This window comes from Triturus cristatus, chromosome 11, assembly GCF_964204655.1.
Source record: "Triturus cristatus chromosome 11, aTriCri1.1, whole genome shotgun sequence".
Taxonomy (NCBI): Eukaryota; Metazoa; Chordata; class Amphibia; order Caudata; family Salamandridae; genus Triturus; species Triturus cristatus.
In genome coordinates, this window is record NC_140594.1 from 1,042,289,719 (window position 1) to 1,042,315,756 (window position 26,038).

General features: G+C 43.1%; 1 protein-coding gene across 1 annotated transcript in view; it reads right to left on the bottom strand.

Annotated features, from left to right (window-relative positions):
* Positions 1–3,044: 3,044 nt before the first annotated feature.
* The window catches only part of APOD (apolipoprotein D), a 54,698-nt gene continuing 31,704 nt past the window's right edge, over positions 3,045–26,038 (bottom strand). The window contains exons 3-5 of the mRNA XM_085633840.1: positions 24,392–24,513; positions 21,986–22,080; positions 3,045–3,563 (exon numbers count right to left, since the gene is read on the bottom strand). Of these exons, the coding sequence (XP_085489966.1) occupies positions 3,331–3,563; positions 21,986–22,080; positions 24,392–24,513 (450 nt within the window). The 3' untranslated portion in view covers positions 3,045–3,330. The remainder of the gene's footprint in view (positions 3,564–21,985; positions 22,081–24,391; positions 24,514–26,038) is intronic.

The window sequence follows — 26,038 nt, forward strand, 5'->3', positions numbered from 1 at the left end:
CACATGGTGTCACTGTGTGTCACCACACGGTATCATGTCTCAGCACGCGGTCACCTGGTGAAGAGCTGAAATCACACGGTGAGCACCGGGTGAGCTTAAAACCCCTACTTAGAGTGAGTTTCCAGCTCATGTGGAGTGTTTTTGCACTTTTTGAAAACTGTTACCGACTGCAACTTTCCCAGGTCAGAAATGGAAGACAGCTTCTGAAACCTTGGGGCATATTAACAAGGAACAGGGAAAATTAACGCTAAGGGCGCTTAGCGTTAATCGCTGGATAATATCGCCTGGTTATTGCGTTATTACCAATGCTAACCGCCTAGGCGATGATAAAATCCAGCGATAGCGGCATTTTGGGAGGTTATCGCTGGTAATACAGTGATAAAACTTAAAGGATAGGGATATCCTCGTTGATAGCCCATGGTGGATTTAGCCATGTAATCCACCTCCCATTGGATTACATGGCTAAGTCTGAAAATTAGCAGACGTAAAAAAGCAGCGCTAACCGTGGTTAGCGCTGCTTTATTTTTGTCTCTAACAGGGTTAGCGTGAAGCTTGATAATAGGAGAAATGTCGCTTAGCGACATTTCTCCTATTATTTTGCTCTGGAACGCCCACTTTGCATCTCATTAGAGATGCAAAGGGAAGCATAGTGAAAAAGGGTGCTAACGTGAGATTTTGCATGTTAGCACCCTGTTGTTGATAGGACGATATTTTTTATCTCCGCTTCTTTGGCTTTTAAAGCCAAAAAAGCGGAGATAAAGCCCTTGTTAATATGCCCCCTTGTTCTTTTGTTCAGCATAGGAGTTACCATTCACTGTCCAAGCCCAGCTTCCTCTAGTGTTGATCCATGGGTGCTCTAGCTAACATTCCCTGAGTGCCCGCATTATCTCCATGCTAGCACCCTTTTAGGCCCGCCTTCCCTTGCACACAGGGAACAATGTTTTTAAATGGACAGGTCCGGTTAGTGCTACTGTGGGTCCTGCATCTGTTTGATAAAGGGATGAAAGTACTGGAGTGTCTGCAGTGAGTAGCTTTTTCTTAGGGGTGAGAGAGCCACTGAAAGCTCAACCTAGGCACTATCCAGATGCCTTGCTCTGGCTCAGCTTGAGGTCCTGTTGGACGCTTAAACTTTCATGTGGCTTCTGCCTGCCGTCCATGCTCTGACCTCATGCACCGAGAATTAAAGACAAAGGGGCAGATTTACAAGAAAGTGACGCATCTGTACAGATGCATCACTTTCCCTGCGCCACCCTTAGAAACCCTTGCGCCACCATAGATGCGCTGTATTTACAATACGGCGCACTATGGCGCAAGGATTGACAGATGCGTCAGAAATTCTGATGCATCTGTTGGTGGAAAAGTCACGCATTGCTGGAGTTGTGTCGCAAGCACGACGCAACTCCAGCAATGCGTGTTGAGGCCTATTCCCACTACACTGCGTCACTATTTACGCCTGCTTAGAGCAGGCGTAAGGTTTTGACGCAGTGGCGTCCTAAAAGTGGCGCAGTGAAATCTTGTAGATTTCACTGCGTCACTTTTATGAGGCCTTCCTGCGTGGGAACGCCCACCCTGCATACATTATACCTGACGCAGGCATAATGTGACGCACGGCTTTACAACGGGACGCATCTCCCTCGATGCGTCACGTTGTAAATAGGCCGCATTGTTTGCGCCGCTGTTGCGTCAAAAAAGTGACTCAACTGCAGCGCAAAAGTCACGCAAGGGGCTTGTAAATCTGCCCCAAAGCATTAACCTTTGATGTAAAACAGGAGAGAGAAATCAATATCCATTTGGTGGCTGAATTGCACAAAATGACATCAGAAAACCTGGTATTAATCCTGGATCCCCCTGGAGGACCAAATTGTGTGATCGTGCATTCTCAGCAAGTATTTTATTTCACCATGCTTTTTTTTTATCCATTATAACACAAGGGAGCACCTTAAATTCACAACTTCAGGATGTGCACTGTACAAAAACCTGTGTTTGATTTAATAGACTACAATAGAGATCCATGTATAATAAGAACCCAGGCCATTTACAGGCTGCACAAGACAACTGATTTGCTTTTGAACACAGTGTTTAGAATTTTAAACAGACTTCATCATATGTTTACATGACGTTTGTTGCACGATTTTCATGCCAAACATTTCCATGTCTGGGCTTATGCACGGGCTTTTAGCGCCAAGTCAGATCCCCGGCTCAGATTTGGCTCGGATTTCCATGCTAATTTACTGGCTCACCCACCTTTCCTTTATCCTAACAAAATATGAATTACTTTTTAAACTAGCGATAGAAGGTTCGACCGCATTCAACATACATTTTGTAAAAAAAAATTCCAATACGTATTTGGAAAGTGTTATTGGCGCACAGCTTCTCTCAGATGGCGCATACACCTACATTTTGATGGTTGCATGACAGAGGCAGGCATGGCTAAACCATGCCTGCCTCTACAATGCAGGCAGAAGAACGAATGCATCAAAACAATGCATTCCTTTACCACGCATGCTTTTACCATGCAATTTCGTGGTAAAGGCATGACTGGTAAAGGGATGTGTGGTAAAGATCACACCCCACCCCCCCTGCCTTGAGCCCTAAAACTACCCCGACTTCCCCGATGCTCTAAAAACTACCCTGAGACCTAAACACTACCCAACCCCAAGTCCAAAACACTACCCTGACACCTCGAGCCCCAAACACAACCCGACCCCTCACTGAGCCCTAAAAACTAAACCCGATCCCCGAGCTCTAAAAACTACACCGCCCCTTAAAAACTACCCTCACTCCTAAAAAAGTCCGGCCCCATCCCCACTTACCTGACCACGTCCTCTCTCGATCCTTCCGAGAATCTAGACCGTGCACTGCCTTACCCACACATATGCTGGAAAACTTCTACTATGGTAGAAAACTCCTAACCGTGCACCTCCCCCCCCCCCCCCCCCCCCCCCGCAACCAGCCTTTTTTAATGTATTCCCACTGAGGAAGTAAGAGACACTGGTCATAGAACCACAAGAAGTGTGCCTGGTGAGCAGGGAATACCACCCAGGTGCAAGTTAAAAATATTTTACTACCTTTATTACTCATAGATAAAACATATGGTCTTGGGTCAGTTGTTTAGAGAGATGGAATATCAGGGAAGACACCTTATGAAAGTAATACCTTTATGCAACATTTAATGTTTTTTAGGAAGTATGTTTACTAATGAATTCCAAACTTTTCAAAACAGAGCTGCACTCCAAAAATTTCACTACATCTTTCCACTTTATATCTTAGCTGAGGGTAATCATATTTGTAGCTGGCATGCGCATTGCTTGTGTTCCATCGCCATGGACTTCAGAAGTCTTCTGGGCACATGGATTGATTGCTGCTAATCATTTGTTCTGTGCCAATACCGTAGCTTATCAGTATATTTTTCAGCTTCGTCACAGCTTCCTGGTCTAGCGTTCGTTCTCTTGAGAGAATCCAGATGTAGTCCACATGCCAATACCACAGCTGGTAGCAGCTATAGATCAATGCATAATTATCATAATCAGTTGAGAGAACCCAGTGTGGGGTAGAAACCAGAACTGGAACAAGAAAAAAATAGGAGATTAAGTACAATGGTACGGTGGTAAATGCAAGAGTTTTTAACAAGGTATCTGAAAATGCCTCGGCAGTCACACAGGCACACCTTCTGTACAGGCGCATGTCCGCAGAGGTGCAGTACCTACATTAATATTATAGCTTCTCTTTAGAAGTGTGGTACCATTTTACACACATATGAATATTTGGATGAAGAAAACAAAGGCTTTAAATATATTTCTATAAATTTTTCTTTTTTTAAAAATATGTTTATTATGTTTTTTCAATAGTTACAATTACATCTCAACTGTTCCCCAATCCCCCCCCTGTGCAGAAAGGAGCAAGTTACAATACAATCTGTTAACATCCGCCAAATTTCAGCAATATCTTAATACACGAGTTAAAAAAACATTATTTCTTTACATTTAAAAAAAAACGTACGTTCTGTGATAACATTAATATATTTTAATATTACATTAATGTATCTTAAGATGTTTTGATTTGATATATATTTTATATATATATATATGTAGTTTCACTGGAGTGACCGCCGCCGCGGCACTCGCCCTGGGTGCTGTCTTCGCGGTGGTGAGCCGCGATACATTCGTCCACAGCGGGAACATTAGAGCCACAAATAGACGCACTCACGGGTTAGTTCTTTGTGGTTTCTTTATTGTGCGGACCCCCCGCATCGACAGACGCGTTTTGGCGTAGAAGCCTTTTTCAGTGTTGGTGTCCCTAGACTAGCCATTGATTTAAATACAAGCCCATTGGTGCATGTGATCACAGGTAAACAATAAGATGAAATGAAAATAAAAGACAGTTTCTTTGGCCTTAATTCATGGCGGCCATCTTGTAACGTGCAAAAACAAATTTGTGATAAACAGACAAAATAAAATATTTACATTGACAGGGGTCAACATGTTTGACGTGCACATTAAATTCGCTTATTGTTCAGAGAGATGCACAATTCATCTTTCCAACAGTGCACGAGAGTCATGTATACAAGAATTTGTATATGTATATGATTCCCCTCAGAATTGTGCCCTGAATGGGCATATGTCATCCAAGTTGATGTTTCATCATTTACGAAAAATTAGATTGTCATTGAACCCATATTCTTTTACCTTTAGCCATATTTACACTTATTTACTAATTATAGGAAGGCACCTAACTTCCGTTTATCTTGCATGTATTGCTGAAATTACGGAACAGTAGCTAACTATATTAATTTATGACAATATCTATGTGTGTATATGGTTATTGCAATCAGACTGTGGGATATTGGCAATTTGAGGCAGTATTAGAACATTTTTTGGCGAGGTATCGAAGATTTATTATCTTCCTCTGAGTCTCATATCTATGTGCAGTTTAAAATTCGGGATGATATACAGTCTTTTAATGTAAATGGACCCACATTTCTTCATCTCCATTGAGGCCCTTGGGGGCCATCGTTTGGAGCTTAATAATGTATTTAGATTCCAAGATTCGTAATTTCTTGGTCCTGTCTCCTCCTCTCTCGTTCTTTCATATTTGATCTAGACAAAAGAAGCTTAATATTCTCTACTTTGGTGAGCTTCCTCAAAGTGGCGGGCGATCGGGTAGTTGTTATCTTTATGGCTGATCGCGAGCATGTGCTCTAGGATCCGCTTATTTGCGGGGTGGATTGTGCTTCCAATATATCGCTTATTGCAAGGACATACCAAGCAATAGATGGTATATTCTGAATTACAATTGAGAAGCAAATTGATCTTCCACAGACTGTTTGGATCTTTATCATTTATCCTATAGTTTGAGACTTTCTTGCTGCATTTGCATGCTTTGCATCGCATGCAGGGGAAAATGCCTGTAATTGGGTCTTTTCTCAGGGGCGTTACTTGAAAGTGGCTATGCACTAGGTGATCACCTATCGATTTACCTCTTCTATAGGTGATCATGGGTCTGGGTGGAAGGTCTTTGCACAATATCTGGCCTGTTTGTAAGATCTTCCAATTCTTCTTGAAGATCTGCATGATCTTTCCAGATGTGTTGTTGAATTGTGTGATCATCCTAGCTGGTTCTTTTTTCCTTTCCTCATGATCACGACTCTTCCTATTCTTTGTCACCAATAGTTGTTGTCTAGGCACCATATTTACTTTCTCTTCCACAGTACGGAGACCATTGAGTGAATAGCCTCTGGATGTGAAACGTTCAAATGCCTCTTGCTTAGCCTGTTGATATTCTGCTTCTTTATATACATACATCCATGAAACGTGAAAGCTAAAAATTTATCTTCATGATAATGTGTGTATATATATATATATATATATATATATATCGGTTCCAAGTTTGCTTCTGCAACCCACCACCTCCTGAGCGCAAGGCGCGTTGGCGTTAACGGACCTCCGAAGCCCGGTCCAACAATATGCTTCAAATTCCAAAAAACGGAATGTCGACGCCACGTCGTTTGGAAAGTTACTTTAATGTCAGTTGAAAAGAGTCAGACGCGTTTCGCCTGCCCGATTATATCAACATTTCTGACATCGCTATTTTTATCAATTTTCATTACAAACTGTATAAAAGTTTGTAATGAAAATTGATAAAAATAGCGATGAATTTGGACAAAAGATAAGGAGGCCCACTGGGACGGAATATGTCAGAAATGTTGATATAATCGGAACGAGATTAGTGACCAATTCAATTGTGATATAAGTACAGCGATTAATCTCACTAGAGATACCAATGATGATAACAAAGAATTATCAATTATATGTATGTCCAGCAAATCAGGCTATTTTTCAATTACATGGGCCACTATGTTGTTGGTAATTATATATATATAATTGTCTGATAATGGGTACATAATTTAAAACCTCGTATGAAATAGTGGAATGAGATCGATGCATGTAATGACTAAAGAACTACGAGTATGTCTTCGCTTTTTATGGTTGTAGTTTATCACGTGACACGGAACATATGCACAAGTTTAAATGGTGGTGAAACTTTATTGGAGTTGTTAGTGAGCAAGCCTGCTGGGCAGGCGAAACGCGTCTGACTCTTTTCAGCTGACATTAAAGTAACTTTCCAAACGACGTGGCGTCGACATTCCGTTTTTTGGAATTTGAAGCATATTGTTGGACCGGGCTTCGGAGGTCTGTTAACGCCGACGCGCCTTGCGCTCAGGAGGTGGTGGGTTTCAGAAGCAAACTTGGAACCGATTTGGATACCACCGCCCCCCCACCGTGGAAATAGGGAAGCGGCATTCGCGACCTGAGAACGAAGCACGTAAGCTGCCGGATTTTCTGACTGTGTACATCGGCGAGTCGGAGGACTCGTAGAAGTAACGGACGGGACGAAGGTAAGCACTTACCAAATACGGTGTGGGGGAGCAAGGAAAGCTAGTGCAATTGTTGTGTATTGCCACTATTTTAGCGGCGGTACGCCTGGCGGTTCGTTTGAAGTGCAATAACTTTTCTGCATCGGAATTGCATGGTAACAGAATGTGAGCTGCTGAATTAAAGGATCGAGAGGAAGCAGCACTTGCTGTATTTAATGACAATGTAACGAGTGGCAGCAAAAAAACTATGGCAACGAATATGAGCACCAAGACCACCGATGTGCAAACCCGCCTAAAAAGATTGGAAAAACTAAAACGGACAGAACTTTCGAAATGGTGGGAGGCAAAATCTTTGAACAGGTATTTGGAGGTTAAAAGGATTCCTCGTGGTCTTAGGATACTAGTAGCCCCTACGTATCAGGATCCCAATTCTAACATGCTTAGAGAATGGGCGGATAATAATCAGGAGTCATCAAGCAGGATGTTAGCAATTTTAATCAAATATGCAGAAATAGACTGGATAAAAATCATGGAAGAGATAGAACATATTATGGATATGCTTAGCAAGGAAGTTGATCAAGGACCAATTGTCCAATATATGAACGAAATGAAGGAACGCTTAATCCAATTGGAGGCTACCATCAAACAAAGGAAAGCTCAGAAGTTTTTACGGGATAAAATTGATTACGACAGGGGTCAAATTTATACCTTTGCCAGGAAATTCGACAACATGAGACGACAAAGGATGAATGCAAGTGGTCCAAACATGCAAGTACAACAATCGGATTTGAGTAGTGTACCAAGTTCAGAGCCAGATACTGATCTGGAAGAAGGACCATCCAATGCCAGAATGACATCAGTCCCTTTGGTAAATGATGAGTTTGATTTTTTAAGGGAGGAAAGACGTTTCAATCTCAGACCGAGACCCCAAACAGACCTCAAACCACCAAGAGGAAGAGGCAGAGGAGGAAGAGGCGCAAAGGCGCCAAGCTATACACCAGGAAACGGGAAATTGAAGTCCAAAAACAACAAATGAATGATGACATTGATGCAACAATTATCAATCTCACTTCCACTAAACTCACAGATGCTGAAAGCAAAATCCTGAAACTGGGTCTTTCGTTTTGTCCAAGAATGGACATGGACTATACAGCCACCAGAGTAGATCTGTTTAAATTTGCTAGGACATTGAAATTGAAGAAGTTATTTACAATGGCCCCCACTAAACCAGTCAAATCTGATGTTAATCAAGAAGTTCAGAATGGGGGGTAGTTGGTGGTGAGTGACATTAATTTGATGGTCGAGATACGAGAACTACAAACTGAAAACATTGTATTCAGTAATGAGTTGGCCGCGCAAGATCTGCCCAGTACATCAAACAAGGCAATTCAGTTGGCCCAGGAAGAGCAACTTGAAATTGGGGGAAGTGAGACAACAAATTTCAAATTGCCTTCGAAATTTATGCCAATAACATCAAGGGACTCTGTAGATGTTTTCGGTGATTTCGTTGTGAATGAGGTGAAAGAATTGTATACCCGAATACCCAGCAAACAAAAGAGTATTATGCACTAGTTGAGAAACTTGCCAATGATAAAGAATGTATTGTCCGCAATACGGACAAAGGTGGAAATGTGGTGCTATGGGGTAAAGACAAATATCTGATGGAGGCCAATAAGCAATTGGGCAATAGAGGAAATTATTCTAAAACCCAAAATGCTTGTATGCAGGATAGTTTTAATACCTATAATACACAGTTGCTGGAGTGGCATAGACAGTGTTTAATTAGCAAGGATGAGTGGGCGTATTTGAAAATATCCAATCCTACCACACCAGTGTTTTATCTAATCCCCAAAGTGCATATAGATCTAACAAATCCTCCAGGCCGACCTATTATTTCAGCCATTAATAGTGCTTTTGAACATACATCCAAATTTGTTGATTCTTTTCTAAATCCTTTAGTCACTAGGCTCCCTTCTTTTATCCAAGATACAGGAGATTTTCTACGAAGGATATATGATGTACCATGGGAACCCGATTTTCTTTTAATGACAATAGATGTGACGACTTTATATACCAGCATACGTCACAAGGATGGGTTAAATGCAGTTGGACATTTCCTAGGAGAGAGATCTGCCAAACTTTGGCACCATACACAGATGCTACTATCCATGATCACTCCATGCGTAGAAAACAACTTTTTTCTTTTTGGTGAAGATCTTTATCATCAAAAGTGTGGTACAGCGATGGGCACCTGCTTCGCCCCCAGTTATGCTAATTTGCATATGGGCTGGTGGGAGGAGCAGGTGGTCCAGTCGCAGTTCCCACGAGAATGGCAAGACAATGTGATTCAGTGGAGTCGCTATATTGATGATTTATTTGTTATATGGAAGGGAGATGTTACCAGTGCCCAAGAGTTTGTAAGGAAATTACAAATCAATCAATTAAATCTAAAATTTACTAGTACTATTAGTAGTGTAGAAGTACATTTTTTAGACCTGACAGTTTACATTCATCAAGAGAGACTACACACTAAACTATTCCGGAAACCCACTGATGGAAACACGTTGCTGCATGCAACGCGTTTCCACCCGGCTAATCTGGTGAGAAGCATTCCCTATGGAGAGTGTCTTCGAGCATTAAGAAATTGTAGCACCAAGGAAGATCTGGAGGCAGAAATTAAGTGCCTCAAGAGTAGATTTACTGCAAGAGGATACTCAGAGGAATGTATTGCAGCATCTGTGCATAGAGCAACAAAACAGTCAAGAGAAGAAATACTCTTCAATCCCAGCAAGAAGGAGAGTAGCAGTAAAACAGGGAATTCCCAATGTAGAATGATTACTACGTTCAATAATCAACATAAAGATCTACTTTTCATTCTACAGAAACATTGACACATCATTTGTAATGATCCAATTTTGAAAAAATGTGTTCAGAGAAAACCTCTTATCACTTTTAGAAAGGCACGTTCGTTAAAACAAGCATTAGTAAGTAACATGCTACCAATTGATAGAATACCAAAAGTTAATAGAACATGGTTAACCAGGAAAGATGGGTTTATCAAGTGCACGAAATGCAAGGCCTGTACTTTTGGCAAAAATACCAGCAGTTATTTACCTGGCTTTACAAAGAAAGAACAGAAAAGCAAAGGACAATTTTCATGCAAAACAAAGTTTGCTGTCTACGTGCTTCAGTGCCCTTGTGGCCTGAGGTACGTAGGCAGCACAATTCTTCAAGTACATAAACGGGTGCTGCAACATTTGCGAGCCATAAAGAATGCAGACCAATCATACTCGGTTGCCCGTCATTTTAATCAATTTCACAACAGAGATGTGAATGGTTTGACATACTTTGTTATAGATGCTGTGCCAGTCAACATTAGAGGGGGTGACCGACAGAGAACCCTACGTAGGCTGGAATCGAGTTACATTATCAGACTCAATACAAAAACCCCTATGGAGTTAAATATGGAAGAAGATTTGTATACATATTTATGAATTATCCTTATGATCCTGAATTTTTCAATTAGTTTTTGTGTCCTTTTCACTTGTATGTAAAACGGAGAAGACAACTCGGTGTGATGTAACATGCTATATAACATTGTATATCTAAGATAAAAAGTATATCAGAGAGGTTTGCGCACAGGCGCTATATTATACAGTTTGTAATGAAAATTTATAAAAATAGCGATGAATTTGGACAAACAATAAGGAGGCCCACTGGGGCGGAATATGTCAGAAATGTTGATATAATCGGAACGAGATTAGTGACCAATTCAATTGTGATATAAGTACAGCGATTAATCTCACTAGAGATACCAATGATGATAACAAAGAATTATCAATTATATGTATGTCCAGCAAATCGGGCTATTTTTCACTTACATGGGCCACTATGTTGTTGGTAATTATATATATTTAATTGTCTGATAATGGGTACATAATTTAAAACCTCATATGAAATAGTGGAATGAGATTGATGCATGTAATGACTAAAGAACTACGAGTATGTCTTCGCTTTTTATGGTTGTACTTTATCACGTGACACAGAACATATGCACAAGTTTAAATGGTGGTGAAACTTTATTGGAGTGGTTAGTGAGCAAGCCTGCTGGGCAGGGGAAACGCGTCTGACTCTTTTCAGCTGACATTAAAGTAACTTTCCAAACGACGTGGCGTCGACATTCCGTTTTTTGGAATTTGAAGCATATATATATATTATCATGAAGATACATGCAGCCACACATCAAGAGGCAACGAAAAAAACAAGCAGCTACTAACTACCTACCACTTATTTCAACCATAAATTAAAACCTTTGGATGGTTGAGTCTATGATGCCCAGAACTCCATGCCATCATCAATAACAAGAAGGTAGCTAAATATGGGCAGGGTTGATATCAAATGCTTGAACTTGTGTGGAAGTTCTTCTCTATCCCATCGCACTCTGTCCTTAGTTTAAAGAATGTATCAGATCGTTGTTCAACCTTTCAGAATAAACAATTATGTGAAATTATCGGCTTCTATGAAACTTTGTTCTTTAATTAAAAACTGTAGTATCCTGCCTTTGTTAATGTTATACCATTTACACCTCCTGCTCAGCCAGTGTGTTTGTGCTGTGTGCTGCATGAAAGGTTGGAAGGATGATGCGCTTCGGAATGTTGGAAGCCTGTGAGGCGAAGTCACAGTTGAGAATGGGCTGAGCAGCAGGCAGGGTGCTCCTGGTGGGGCTGCTCTACATAACCTGTACCTTACTACAATAAAACATCTTGAACTACATCCTATCTGCGTGGACCTCGTTCCTACAAAAACATTCACTGATTCAGAAAAATCGTCTCATACAAAATAACATGCATAGATTTAAGCAGACTTGATTTTCAGGTTGCAATGAATAATGTCATGAGTAAAAGTGCATTTTATATTTGACACATATCTAAATAACCAACATATATAATTCAAGAAGGAGGACACCTAAAAGGAAAAACTATATATGATAATTATAACAGGTAAAGGTGCTGTGTCACATGGCTGCTCTTCTCAATGGTGTGCACTAGGGCAAAGCTGAACTGATCTCTGAGTAGGGACTCTGTGCACTAACAAGAACAAGACATGGCAACATCAGACTAAACTAGAAGTATTTAGGTTGGTTTAATTATACATGTGCTTCCTATACCCCTGGGTTGACTTGGTTGCTTGAGCTGGGAGCTTTGGTGTCACACCTCTGTCCAATGGGAACATTGGTCTAGATTCTGAAATTCCAACTGTTATTGCCAAGTTGGGTTACTTTCTGAATAGCAGACACATACCGGGCAGATTTTGGCTTTCTGACATGTATAAACTTTGACCTAAAAGTTCCATCCATCACCCGTTTAAGACATTGCCCGTGCTCAATCAAGTAATGAGGGTAAATCTGCATAAATTAAATGTAAATATCATGTTATTTTCCATTTGTCCATGATTTGCAACTGTTTTTATTTGCCTCTAAGATATCACGCAAAGCCAGGTTGTACTACTTTGAGTGACTTTAGTTGATATGGCTTTTTGTGGAATCTTGGGAGTGTTTCTACTGTTTTAACTCTTGTACACCCACTCTTCATGTATTATCAGGGGCCTGGTGGTACACTACACTAGTAGGGTAAAGACAGCGGCTAGGTACAAGTTATGCAATCATATAAAGCATATCAGGCCATATATTTCTTTATATTATCCTTCAAAAAACACAGTAGAGTACATTTTAAAAGGCATATACACATGACCAGACAGTCTATATATTTTTTGAAAAAAGATATTTTTATTCAAGATATCTCATTGGTGAGAAAAATATTAATTCGTTGTAACGCATGCGATGTAATTGCAACGCGTGGTAAAAAACGCGTTGTAATGGCTGTTCCCCCACAGGGGAAGCCCAGGCCGCTTATCAGATCGTCAACCAGGATGGAACAGTTTATGGGCATGTTAATGGTTGGGGGTTGACAATAAGGCCCACAGACTCAAGTTCCGTCAAGAGAGAGGTGCCCCGGGACACACACCGAAAAACATGTTTTATAAACTAAAGGATGCAGCCGATCGCTGGCTTAAGCCCCTGAAGTCCTCCTCCGAACAAATCATGGACAAGATATATTTGGAGCGGTTCTTGGAGGCGCTGCCTTTTGGAAAACAGCAGTGGCTCCCACAGCACGCTGGTCTCACACTGGAGCATGCTGTAGAGATGGCCGAGCTTAAAGTCGGACCCTGAGTAGAGAGCCAGAGCGTATACAAAAAGCCCCCCCCCAAACCGAGTAGAGCGGAGGAACCCCAAACCTCCTTTTGAGACTTCCAGAACCCGAACAGGAAGATCTGAACCGGTTGTCCCCTCAGGGCCCCAATGCTTCGAATGTGGCGAGTTGGGCCATATTGCAAGGTTTTGTAGGACAAAGGAGAAAAGCGAGGAGGAACCCATGGATGTTAGTTACCTTCCACGCTCCATCATGTACGCTCAAGAAACAGGACCTGTATATTACATAAGGGTAAGAATGAACAAAACAATGGTAACAGCCCTTCTGGACTCCAGTGTAGACATTCAGTGGTCAGAAGTGAGCTCATTCCCCAGACTCAGTACATCCCTGGGAGGACCGTTAGCATAAGATGCGTACATGGTGACACCAAGGAATATCCTGTCGCTAGGGTGAATCTTCAGATGGAACCGGGCACAGACACCGTAGTCAATGTAGGGGTACTCCCTTCCCTTCTCGAACAACTGATAGTCGGTATAGCCAACCTTGGTTATTCAACCTCTTAGCGGGTAAACTTAAGTCTTCTCCCCTGAAGAAAGGTCCCCATAAGACCCTACTGACCTCTCAACCATGGGCCATGGATCACCATTTTAGAACAGCGCAGTTGAACGATAGCACCCTTAGCAATGCCTGGCAAAGTGCCAGAGACAATCAAACTAGGGGCAAGAAGGTCTTTCCCTGTTTCCTAGAAAAGAATGGGCTCTTGTATCAGGTTGCTAAAGAAAGAGAGGAACCCCAGTGGTTGGTCCCTGTGGGCTTTTGGGACCAAATCTTGTTTTTCGCACACTCCCATTTACTGGCAGGGCACTGTGGGGTTGAAAAGACGAGTCAGTCTATTCTTCGTAGTTTCTTTTGGCCAGGGGTGTATGCCCAGATCAAGAGGTACTGCCAAGAATGTGACTTATGTCAGAGGAAAAACCCATACATCCCTCCAAGCATACCCCTACGACCCCTCCCCATTATTGGCAAGCCTTTCGACAGAGTGGGGAGGGACCTCATAGGATCCCTTTCCAAATCATCTAGGAGGTGCCAGTACCTTCTTGTTCTGGTGGACTATGCCACAAGATACCCCGAGGCTATCCCCCTTCGAGCAGCAAATACCATCGCTATAAATTCAGAACTGACTGTAGGAGAAAATCATGACATCCATGACCTTCTACACTCCTTTAGGGATGTGTTTTCAGATCAGCCTGGGAGAACACACCTGGCCGTTCATTCGATAGCCACTCAAGAAGGTGTCGTTATCAGACAAAAACCCTACAGGGTTCTTGAGGCCCGCAGGCAAGCCCTACAGCGAGAGGTTAGACAGATGCTGGAGTCGGGAATTATAGTACCATCACGAAGTAACTGGTGCTCACCCATCGTGCTTGTGCCCAAACCGGATGGCAGTACCCGGTTCTGCATCAATTTTCGAGCAGTAAACCGGATATCCAAACAAGACGGCTATCCCCTTCCCTGGGTCGACGAGCTGATCGAACGGTTGGGTGAGGCCCGTTACATCTCTACAATAGACCTCAACAAAGGCTCTTGGCAATTCCCCTAAACCCCGACGACCATGAAAAGACGGCCTTCTCCACCCTGAACGGTCTGTATAATTTTACCGTCCTACCCTTCGGGCTTCACGGCGCACCCGCCAGCTTTCAAAGGTTGATGGACACCCTGCTAGCACAACACCAGAGATATTCGTCAGCCTTCCTTGATGATATCGTTGTGTTTTGCAGGTCATGGAAAGAACACCTCACTCATCTGGAATCCATTCTGGCCGAATTAAGAACCGCCCATTTACATATCAATGCAAAAAAATCTAAATTTGCCTTCCACAAAGTGAAGTACCTTGGGTATCTATTGGGCAAAGGCATGATCAAGCCCCAAACAGAGAAAGTAAGGGCTATACAGGACACCCCTTTTCCCCAGACCAAAAGGGACTTGCGGGCTTTCTTAGGACTTGAGGGACACTACAGGCATTTTATTCCCCAGTTTTCTGCCATAGCTGCCCCTCTCATCGACCTTCTGCACAAGTCTGCCTCCCCTTCGCGTCTCCACACCCCCTCCGAACCCGAGTCCCTGGCCTTCCAGTCATTGAAGAACGTCCTGACCTTATCCCCCGTATTACTTACACCTAATTTCGGGGAACCCTTCAGCCTCCAGACAGACGCTTCCGGGGTGGGTATAGGGGCTGTCCTCTCCCGGTTAGATCCAGAAGGAATCGAGAATACTGTCCTCTATATTAGTAGGAGGCTATTCCCTCGAGAAAAGGTGTATCCCACAATCGAAAAGGAATGCTTAGCGGTAAAGTGGGGCATTGAGAAGCTCAAGTACTATCTGGGGGGTAGACCTTTTGTACTATATACTGACCATGCCCCTCTTATCTGGCTCCAGAGAAACAAGGGGTGCAACGAACGAGTCCTTAGATTGTTTCTGACTCTCCAGCCCTTCCAGTTCGAGGTCCATCATCGCAAGGGCAGTGAACAGGGCAATGCGGATTACCTATCCCGTTTCCCTCTTTCCCCCCACCAGGGCAATCCTAGGGGAGGGGTATGTCAGGAATCTCTGATTGAACTAAGGGAGAGGGAGACGTGTGCCCGATGCATCCTGAGCCTGAGGTTCTACTGCTTCATATACTGCCTGAGGATTACACCTTTAAGACTCCCGTCCATTGACGTAATCGGCAGTGACCTCTCGGGGAAGGCAGTGACGGAGAAAGAGGAAGAGGATTCCGGATCGGGAGAGCGCGCGAACAAGGAACAGAGAGAGACCGGAGAACCGAGGGAGGACGTAGCGGATTGCGAGAGTCGTCAAGGGTTTCCGGCGCAGCTATCCGAAGTCGACGTCCGGGACGCAGGAAAGAAGCCAGGAGGCCAACGTGACCACGCGCGCCGCACCCCTCTCCTGGAGGAGTGTGGCTGGAGAAGGTACGGCGCCATATACAGGTTTTCTCGGTGCACTGAGTGAGAAGGGGAGGCCCTTAGAGGGAGGACACCGTTACAAGGGGAATGCACCTGGTGGCGGAACATGGTGATCCCTCACTGACCCCCTCCCAAGTCATGAACAAGTAAACTGGCCAAACCACTGATTGTGGCATTCTTTTGTTGTTTCTTTTTCTTTCCGTATTCTCTTCCGATACGTCGTGGAAAACGCCGAGTAGCCGGGCTGGATCCTCCCTTGCGGTGAACGAAGCAGGCTGGGGACTTGAAGATTGCAAAGACTTATATTGGAGAAATAAAAAAACAACTCACCTTGAGACCATCTTTGCCTACGGGTTTTCTGTTCTTAGTTTAGAGTACCAGGCCATGGGGTCGTATTGCGACACTTAATTAAGCTGGTCTTCCCTCAAACATTTTGCCTTCATACTCCTATTTTGCTGAATTCGTTTTTTGTTGGCTTTAGGACTTTGTGCAGTTTACCACGCTAATCAGCGCTAAAGTGCTTGTGCTCACACCCTAAAATATAGGTACTCATAAACATCTCCCTGGGGGCTAAAAGACATGGTCTACTGCATGCCGTATTGTGAGGGTCGGGGTGGTGTGAGGTGGGCGCAGGGGGAAGCATGCACACCAAATAGATCAGCACTCACTATTTGTTTTACCAAATATTGTTTTTTCTAGTCAGAACAAAATTAATCAATTGCAACTTTGAATGTTGTAGTAATTTGCATCCATATTTCATAAATTCATTCAAAGTCGTTCAGTCTTGTCGTGGGTTGAAAAATTCTTTATTGAAACTATGCAAGATATTCACACCAACGTAGCCAACACGTTTCGTCCCTTCTCCTGAGACTTCTTCAGGGCTTTGTTCTCGCTCATAGATGTTTCACCGTCATCTGTTCACATTAAATAGTCCAAAGGGTCCTTAATTTAATAAATTGATTCAGCAAATGTATAGTTTTAGCCCATGTCGGCAAATGAACCTTATCTGTAATTCACTGTGCATATCACCGTCTCCGGGAAGCAAAGCCTGTATATGGTGTGGACAACCGAGCCTTCACATGGCTTCTGTCTGCCACCCATGCTATAATTCCATGCGCCAAGAATGAAAGAAAAAGCATTAACTTTTGATGTCAAAAGTGAGATGCTCATCGAGTGGCTGAATTACACACTGTAAAACTAGAAGTCCTGGGATCTATCACGGCATCCTCACTTTGCCAAATTGTGTGATCCTAGGCAGTTGTTTTTTTCACGTTGCCTTCCTTTTCTTCATTACCTCATACGAGAGCACCTTGAAATACAAGAGTACAGGATGCGTGCTGTACAAAGCCTTCTCTTGTGGTTGATTTTATAAAGGTGAATGTTTTTCCAGTTATAATAGCAACCTAGGCAACACAGAGGTTCACCTAACAAATGACTTGCCTCTTGATTCACTAATGGCATTGTTGTCAGGACAGGGCGGCATTAATTATTGCAAAGTTCAAGTTTGAAAATGATCACTTCTAACAAATTACTCTCAGTATGGTGCTTGTGAGGGTTCCCCTCCTGTAACACAGGACCCGCCCGACCTTTCCAACATGGCGGCCGCCATGTGACACACAGGAAACAGGGTCAGCGGTCCAGTAGGCCGACCGGATGTTGCCAGCCCTCCTCCAATCGGGGATCAGCAAGGCGGGACCCTGAAGAACAAGAGGACGTCGCTCATTTCACCCGGGAGTTCAGAGAACAGGAGTGAAGCTGACGAGGAAGGAGGTGCCGCAGACGAGGATTTACCCAAGGACGTTATTACAACCAGCGAGCTGGAGCAACACACCGACAACCGCTCTGGGAGCAACGCGATCGAGTCCAGCACTTCAACCTTGGAAGGAGAGGCTGCGACTTCCACCCCCATGTTCCAGGAGGGTCATGGGTTCAGGGAAGTCCCCAAAGCCGGGTTCTTTTCTTTGAGGGGTTGGTGGGCGGGGTTTAAGGGCCACACCACCCCAAATCACTAAATATCCCCTGGCACCTAGGCACCGCACATTAGGGAGGCATAGGTGACGGGAGCACTCTTCCCTTTTCATTTTTATTGACCCAAAGTGGAGACCTGACTTTGTCCCTTATTGTTTTTGTTTGTCTGGTTTCCGCGATCTCCATTGCCGGCATCTCACGTCCTCAACCAAGAGAACCTGAAGCAAGGTGGAGAAAAGACCAGCGAGGAGGGAAGAAAACAACCACCAGTGAACGTGGACTGTGTTGTGAAATTTGTTTTCCCCAACTCCCTGACTGTTTTTTTTTTATTGTTTTCTTTTGCTTATTACAATCCCCAAACAAAGGGGCTCCAGGTGGAGACACCCAAGAGACATATTGAGACATATGTACCTGACTTTCTGTTAAGAAATATACCACCTATCAATCCCGGTGACAAGACCTCCAGAGTAATTTCCTTTTAAAGCAGGGAGGGGCGGACGACCCAACTAATCACCTGCTTGCAGTGCTATAATGTATGGTCAAAGCTTCTTCATGTTTAATGAAATACACTTTTTTGAATTTTGTAGTTTCTCATATTTTTCAGTGCAAGATGTCTGAAAATGTAGGTGTTTCTAAAGATAAGATGTGCAGTTCACATTCTTAGCTTTCTTACTGTTATTTTATTTTAAAGTTTAAATAAATGCTTGCCTGCTTCCTGCACTTTCTTTAATGGCAAAGTCATATTTTATGTTACAATTTAAAAAAAGCCACTTTCAGAATATTGCAAATACAAAGAAATGATGGACAGAGCACTGAAACCTTCCAGACACTCACCCACAGTCACAGATCTAGGTTGAATCCATCATCGTTCTTTAGCTCACTTCGCCACCCCAGTTCAGACCCGGCCGTATGAAAATCAGTCTTAACCCTGTTCCTCATTGGAACAATCCAGCCCGAACTGCTAAGTCAGATCTTCCCTGGACCGAAAACAATAATCCTGGGACTGATTTCGAAGTGACACCCCTCATCAGCCAATCTAGGTTGAATCCAGTGACAAAGTGAGCAAGGGACCCATGTCTGGGCATTCCCTGCTAACTTAGGGCGAACAAAGCAAACACAAAGAGATAATGGACGGAGCGCTGACACTTTTCAGACACTCACCCCCAGTCACAGATCTGGGTTGAATCGATCATCGTTCTTTAGTACACTTTGCCACCTAAGTTCAGACCCAGCCATATACAAATCAGTCTTGATCCTCTTCCTAAATAAATGCTTGCCCACTTTCTGTATGTCCATGATCTGTCAAGGAGGATCAGCCCAGTGCTGCTGTTCACCAGAGGGCTGCATATAAAGGTCAGGACAACATCATATGGCCTCAGGGCCGTAATTTGAGTATCCCAGCCCAAAAACATGGTAACATTGGCTTACACCTCATCAGCATATTTGATTTACTTATAAGTCCATAGTAAAGTGGTATACCATATACCCAGGGCTTGTAAATTAAATGCTAATAGTGCACCTGCACTCTTTTTAATGGTAAAGTTGGATTTTATGTTACAATTTTAAAAATGCCACTTTCAGAATGTTGGCATGTTTCTTCCTTATTTGTTGCCTGCGGCCTTTTCCTGGATCACATGACTGGGTTTGGTTAGTAGTCGGACTTTGTATGTTCCTCCCAGACAGCCACACAAACGAGGAATTAGGTGTGCCTGGATGGTCATCATTGGCAGGTTCAGGGGGGGCAGAGTTGGGCACCACCCCACTTGCATATCAATAGACTGTGCCCTGCCTTCACACAAAGGACTTCACACCACTTCATTGTTCATGCAGCCAGGCTGGAGCCAGCGCAGGAGGGGCTGGAAGCTCAAAGCACTTCAAAGGTAATTCTCTAGAAACTTCTACTACTTCAAAGAAGGCACCAGGTATAACAAATAGGACCCTCAGACTTACTTCAGTTCACTCTCATGACCTGCAGAAGGACTCTTAGAGGACTTCCTGCTGTTGTGGCCTGCTGTGTACCTCAGAAAACTGCTTTGCTACATCTGGAAAGGCTGCTGTGCTGCCTGGAGCCTACCTTGAACCATTAGAGGCACATGCTGCTGTTTGAGCACTGTTCCACTGCTTGGAGTCTTCACTACCAGAGTGACTCCAACGGCTAGTTGGCTGGCCTCCTGATCAGAGCGCCAGGGACAGAGAAGGCTCCCTCCCTTCTGTAACCCTCATCTGGACACTGCCTGAGTGAGTCTTGACCCTCCAAGTGGTGACCCTGCAGTCCTGGAAACTTGGAAGGGTGGCAAAGCTACCCAGAAAACCAAAATCCAAATCTTGGGACTTAAAGAATTTTTGGTTAAAAACTGCTCTGATCGAGTGGGAAACGGCCACTACAACACAGCCATTGCCATGCATACACTTAACCACACATGCTTTACAATGCATGCATGGTTACCACGCATTCCTTTACTACGAGATACGTAGTAAAGGAATGTGAGTTAAAGGTAAAAAAAAAAGGGGGGTCTCACCCCCCCCAAAAAACAAAAAAAACATGGGTTTCAAAAAGGGGGCTTGGGGGGTATCCCCCCCAGAAAATGAAACATTTCACCTGATCAACGCTCTTCTGAGCTTCTTGTCCATTGGGAGAGAAGCATCAGTACCAACGTAATTGCGTACGTGCGTCTACGTACTGCAAACTGTGAGTATATAATTTTATACTAGTTTTAAAACCTTAACCATGAAAATGCCATTATCATGCATAGTTATACAACGAAAAAAATGCTAAAGGTATGCGTGGTAAAGGAATTTTCGTGGTTAAGGATATTCGTGGTAAATGCATTCGCGTTGTAACGCATGCGTGGAAAAGGCATGCGTTGCAACAGAATGCGTTGAAATGTCATACAACCTGATCGAGTAGACTGGACCAAACCAGTCTAGCCACCAAAGCTGCACCGCTGGCCAGCCTGCCTTTGCGTAGCTCTCGCTTCATTCTTCTCCACAGCAAAACCTGTTCAGCGGTCCTTCGCAGAGGGGTATCCGGCCTCATATACCCATCACTGGCTACAGGCTCCAGACTCGTCCCACTGGAGATTTTCAACTTCCAAAATAAGAGTACTAACATGGAAATCTTTACCTCAACTTGGTCCAGCGGCTCCCCAACGACTCCTCTCAGACACCGCTTGCAGACTTCCCCACTGAACTTCTACCTTCTTAGACACTTCTTGTTGAAATTTCTTTTAAGTCCAAATGTAAGGGCTAACTCCGATCCATCGTGGTTGGCCATATTTTCCAACTTTGACCTGGTCTTGAGTAACTATATATCCATGGTTGGCGCTTTGATGATTTAGGCGCTAGATTTTTCCATAAACTCAAAAAAATTATAACCCCAGTTGAATTGATTGGATTTATGTCATTTTGGAGTGAAATAATTTATTAAAATTAACTCCATTTTTTCTAAATTGGTGTGGTATTTTTCTTGTTTTGTGTTTTCACTTTATTACTGTTTGTGTGCTACATAAACACTTTATGCATTGCCTCGAAGTTAAGCCTGACTGCTTTTGTGCCACGCTAATAGAGGGTTATGCACAGGTTAATTTAGTGACTTTTGTGGTTCACTTTGACTGGGATGGTGGCTGGTGCTTCAGCAGGGTTAACTCTCCAGCCAAGCAACAACCCAATTTCTCACAGTTTCCTTAAAGAGAACACCCTTTCCAACACTGCCTGCATGCATGGGCATGCATTTTGATGCATGTGTGGGCATTGCAATGTGAACAAACACTTGCAGACTAGTAGATCGTTCCTTCAAAGCATGACTTTGCCAATGCTTGCTTTACATTTGACATGGAGCTGTAGTTTATGCTACTTGTGTGCTCGAGTATCTGGGGAGGTAGGGGTTTACTATCCACCAATCAAAGTTTAACATTCTTGATTTCAAACCAATTTCTAACACCCTTTGCCCCAAAGAAAGTGCCAATACATACGCCAGTAATACTTGATTTCCATTTCCATTTTGGCTGTATCGGGTCCTTTCTTCAAATATGCTTCACACAGGGAATTACGCTGTTTGCCGTTAGTCCTGAGGGAGATAATCAGTGTAAAGGCAAGGCATGTGAGTGAGTGCACACAAGAACACTATAATTCCAATAATAATTACTTTGTACTGAAAGAGTATGAAGAAAGCATTTGAAAAAGAAACAATGAATAGGTACCCTTTGTCCATTGGAGCCACTAGCGCCAAGCTCTACATATCTGTTTCACTTGCCATATGCTCGGAATGAATGAAAAATGGAACATAAGCACAAAGTTCTGAGTTTGTTTATGTGTGATATTTCAGATTTTCTTTGTGCAGATGTGGGGAAATTGAAGCTGTGAAAATTATTATTGTTCCGCATAGAAATTCACTGAAAAACAAAGATCTAAGTGATGTTATAGTTAAATATAATTTACTTTAAATTTGAAAAAAGACGAGGGAGCAAGTTATAGTTACTTTAGGGCACAATTTAAAGTTACTTGAGATAGCCATATCTGGGGGGCTCCAGTGGTTTTCTTTGTTTAAAATAGTATGTTTTAACTGACATTTTCACCTAACTATAACGCCACTTTAACCAATATATATATATATATATATATATATATAATATATATATATATATATATATATATATATATATATATATATATATATATATATATATATATATTCTGGGTAGTTATAGATAGGTCTGCATTTCCATAGGAAAAGCATTTTTTGTTTTCCCGATAACTTTGGCTCCGTATTATCAATATTCCCAAGACGTTTAACAAAAAAGTCTCATCCACACCAGCTCTTCCTGGACAGTTACAGGGTGATCCAATCAAGTGGAGCCAAGAAAAAGGAGAGGTCCCAAAACACATTTTCACCTTATATTTATTAATCGGAAAACTGAACAGCGATAACGCAAAAACTACTGAACGGAATTATACCACATTTGGCAGAAAACTAGATCTTGGTCCAAAAGTGTACTTTTTTGTGATTTGGTGTAAATCTTTTCAGAAGTTTTTGATCAATTAAGGCTAACAAACGATGTATATTTCATGCCACAGAGGATTGTGGGGGCCGACAGAACTCAAGTTGAGATCTGATTGGCTGCGACCACATCCACAAGGATTCAGCGGCAGCCATCTTCGCACTCCCAAGTCCTAAAACGAGGTTTAAAAATTGTCAAGGGCACAGTAGGTATCCCCTCGTCCCCTAGGCCTTGTGGAGGGGTTGGGTCCTAGTTGTCCTCCGCCTAGGGCCAAAAATATTTATTTTAATTTTGCAGCAAATTTGCAGAGGATCCTCAAATCCGGTGCAAAATCATTTTTTTAAAAGCAAGGGCTCCAGCGCTACTGCTATAAATACAACCCAGTGTAGGCCGGGGAAGCACTGGAAAATTTAATTAGGGTAGGAGAGCACGTGGCCACTGCTTCGAGCCTCTGGGGGGCCCTGAAAACCCCATCTCCAGTGCCATCATCAAAGCCCCCCTCCCCAAGATTCAATAGGCCCTGGGAACCTCATTCATTGGGCTCAATGTCAAATTAAAGGAGAGAGTGTGTGAGGCCCCCCCAAACCTGTAAAGACCCTGTGGGCCCCATCCCCCGAGGCCTGCTCAATTACTGTGCCCTGGGGAGCTCACACCCAGGAGACAGACGTTGAAAACACATGTCTGCTCCCACAAGGTGGGAGCATTTTTAAAGTTTCCACCAAGTCGCAAGAACACAGATTGGGAAGACATATCTGCCCCCACTCAACGGAAGCTTTAAAAATGCTCCTGCTGGGTGGGAGCAGACTTTTGTTTCCCTGGCCACACTCATGTGGCCAGGCAAACGCCCATTGCTCCCACCTGCGAGCGCAAACAAACACAGCTGCCGGCTCTCGCAGCACTGAGGATGGGTGCAAGCAGTGAACCAGAGGGTGCCCTGGGCCTCCCGCCGCACACTCCAACACACTATTAGCTGGGTGCACCGAGTGGGATTCCATCATGACTGACTATTCAAGTTTACAGATTTAATTTAGTTATATGGTATTTTAATCAGTAAATCAGTTTGTGAGTTAATAACTCGAAGAAGAGGCTGCTTCAATGATCTGGGTTGCTTTAGAAAGGAATCCATTACCAGACCCTCTGTCTTTTTCAATTAAAAATGTATGGTTCGTCATCTTTGGTGACCTTATGTTATCCCTTAGAGCCAAACTAAATGTCTTATATTGATTTATGTATTTTTCTTGATTAAGTGTTTCAGAAATATATATGTAAGCATAAAGACATCAGAACTTTGTGTTTCTCTTAAATATTTTGTTCTCACATAAACACATGCAGTATTTCATTCTCTAACAATCTTACACAAATAAAATGATGGATACTTACAAAATATCTTGGTATAGTACAGTTACTTTCCCGTCAGAGTTTTGTGAATATGTTGCTTGATTGCATCTATTTTCCAGACTCATCACTGGGTTTTTTTCAATTTCATACCATTTTCCGAGGAACTGGAAATAAATGCAGGCTTCATTTGTTATTTGAGCATAACTTGTATATAAATCACAAATATAAAGAAGCATAGCATTGTATGTTAGGTCCAAATTCAGCTTTGGCTAATAAATGTTTGTATTTTGCGTGCATGTTAGAAAATCTAAGATGTGCTCAAATATATGATCTCATAAATAATTGTAACTGCTGGCAAACTTTTAAATCCTCAAAAATGGTTTGCTTCCAAAACACGACAGGGGGGTTGTTTAATTTGAAAATATATATTTAGAATATTGCTTATGAAATTAAATTAAATGAAAAAACATTTATAAATCGCAATAGCTTCCCTGAGGCATCCCAGCGCTGAGAACGGACGCGGACAGACTGAGAAGGCCCATGATTAAGTGCAATTTTGGAAAAACCAGGTTTTTAGGAGTTTACGGAAGGGCAGCAGATTAGGCTCCCCCGTATATGGGGGGGGAGAGAGTTCCATGGTCTGGCAGAGTTATAAGAAAAGGAGCATCCGCCACATCTGGCTCTCTTTATTTTCTGGAGCATGGCAAGAGAGAGGGACGCAGAGCGGAGGTTTCTGCTAGGTTGGTATGGAGTGATCATAGATCGGCTGATTGCTGGTACATTCCCCTAAAAGGACCGATGTGCGAAAAATGTTATTCTCTCCCTGACAGGCAACCAATGAAGGCTCCTCAGTGCAGGTTTAGCGGATTGCCAGTATGGGATGTGGAGGAGCAGGTGAGCTGCACAGTTTTGGAGGATCTGGAGCTTGTAGGTAGTGGATTGGGGGCTTCTATATAAAGGGCGTTCCCATTGTCTAGGTGAGATAGAATAAGAGCCTGGACCATAATTCTTCTTGCCTGGAATGGGAGGAGAGGGAGTATTTTACGTAACATCCTCAGCAGGCCATAACAAGTGGCCAATAGTTTTGCCGCCTGGTAATCAAAACTCAGAGAGCGGTCCAGCCAAATGCCTAGGCTTTTGATCTGGTTTTTGGGTTCTGGAGCAGGGCCAAGACAGTTGGGCCAGAGCAGCTCGGAATTGAAAGATGGAGAATTATCAAGGAGCATAAGCTCCGTCTTGTCCCCATTGAGTTTTAGGCAAGAGAGTTCCATCCATGTGGCTACGTCCTCTAGGCAGCTTCCTAGGTCGACAGATGACTTCTCCGGATGGTTCAATGCCACCATGAGCTGCGTGTCATCGGCGTAGGTAACGATTTTTATGCCAAATGGCCAGACTATCTCTGCCAATGGACTCATGTAAACATTAAACAGTGTGGGGCTCAGGGAAGATCCCTGGGGCACACCACAACTAAGCGACATACATTTGTATATGGTGTCGCCTTCAAAGACCTGGAAGGATTGTTCTTCTAAGAAGGACTGCATCCATTTGATGACGCCACCTGTCACTCCCAGACTCCTAAGTCTAAGGATCAGCATGTCGTGGTTAACGGTGTCAAATGCAGCGCTGAGGTCCAGGAGAATGATCGCTGCTGTACCCCCTTGATCCAGAATTCTCCGGGACCCCTCAGTC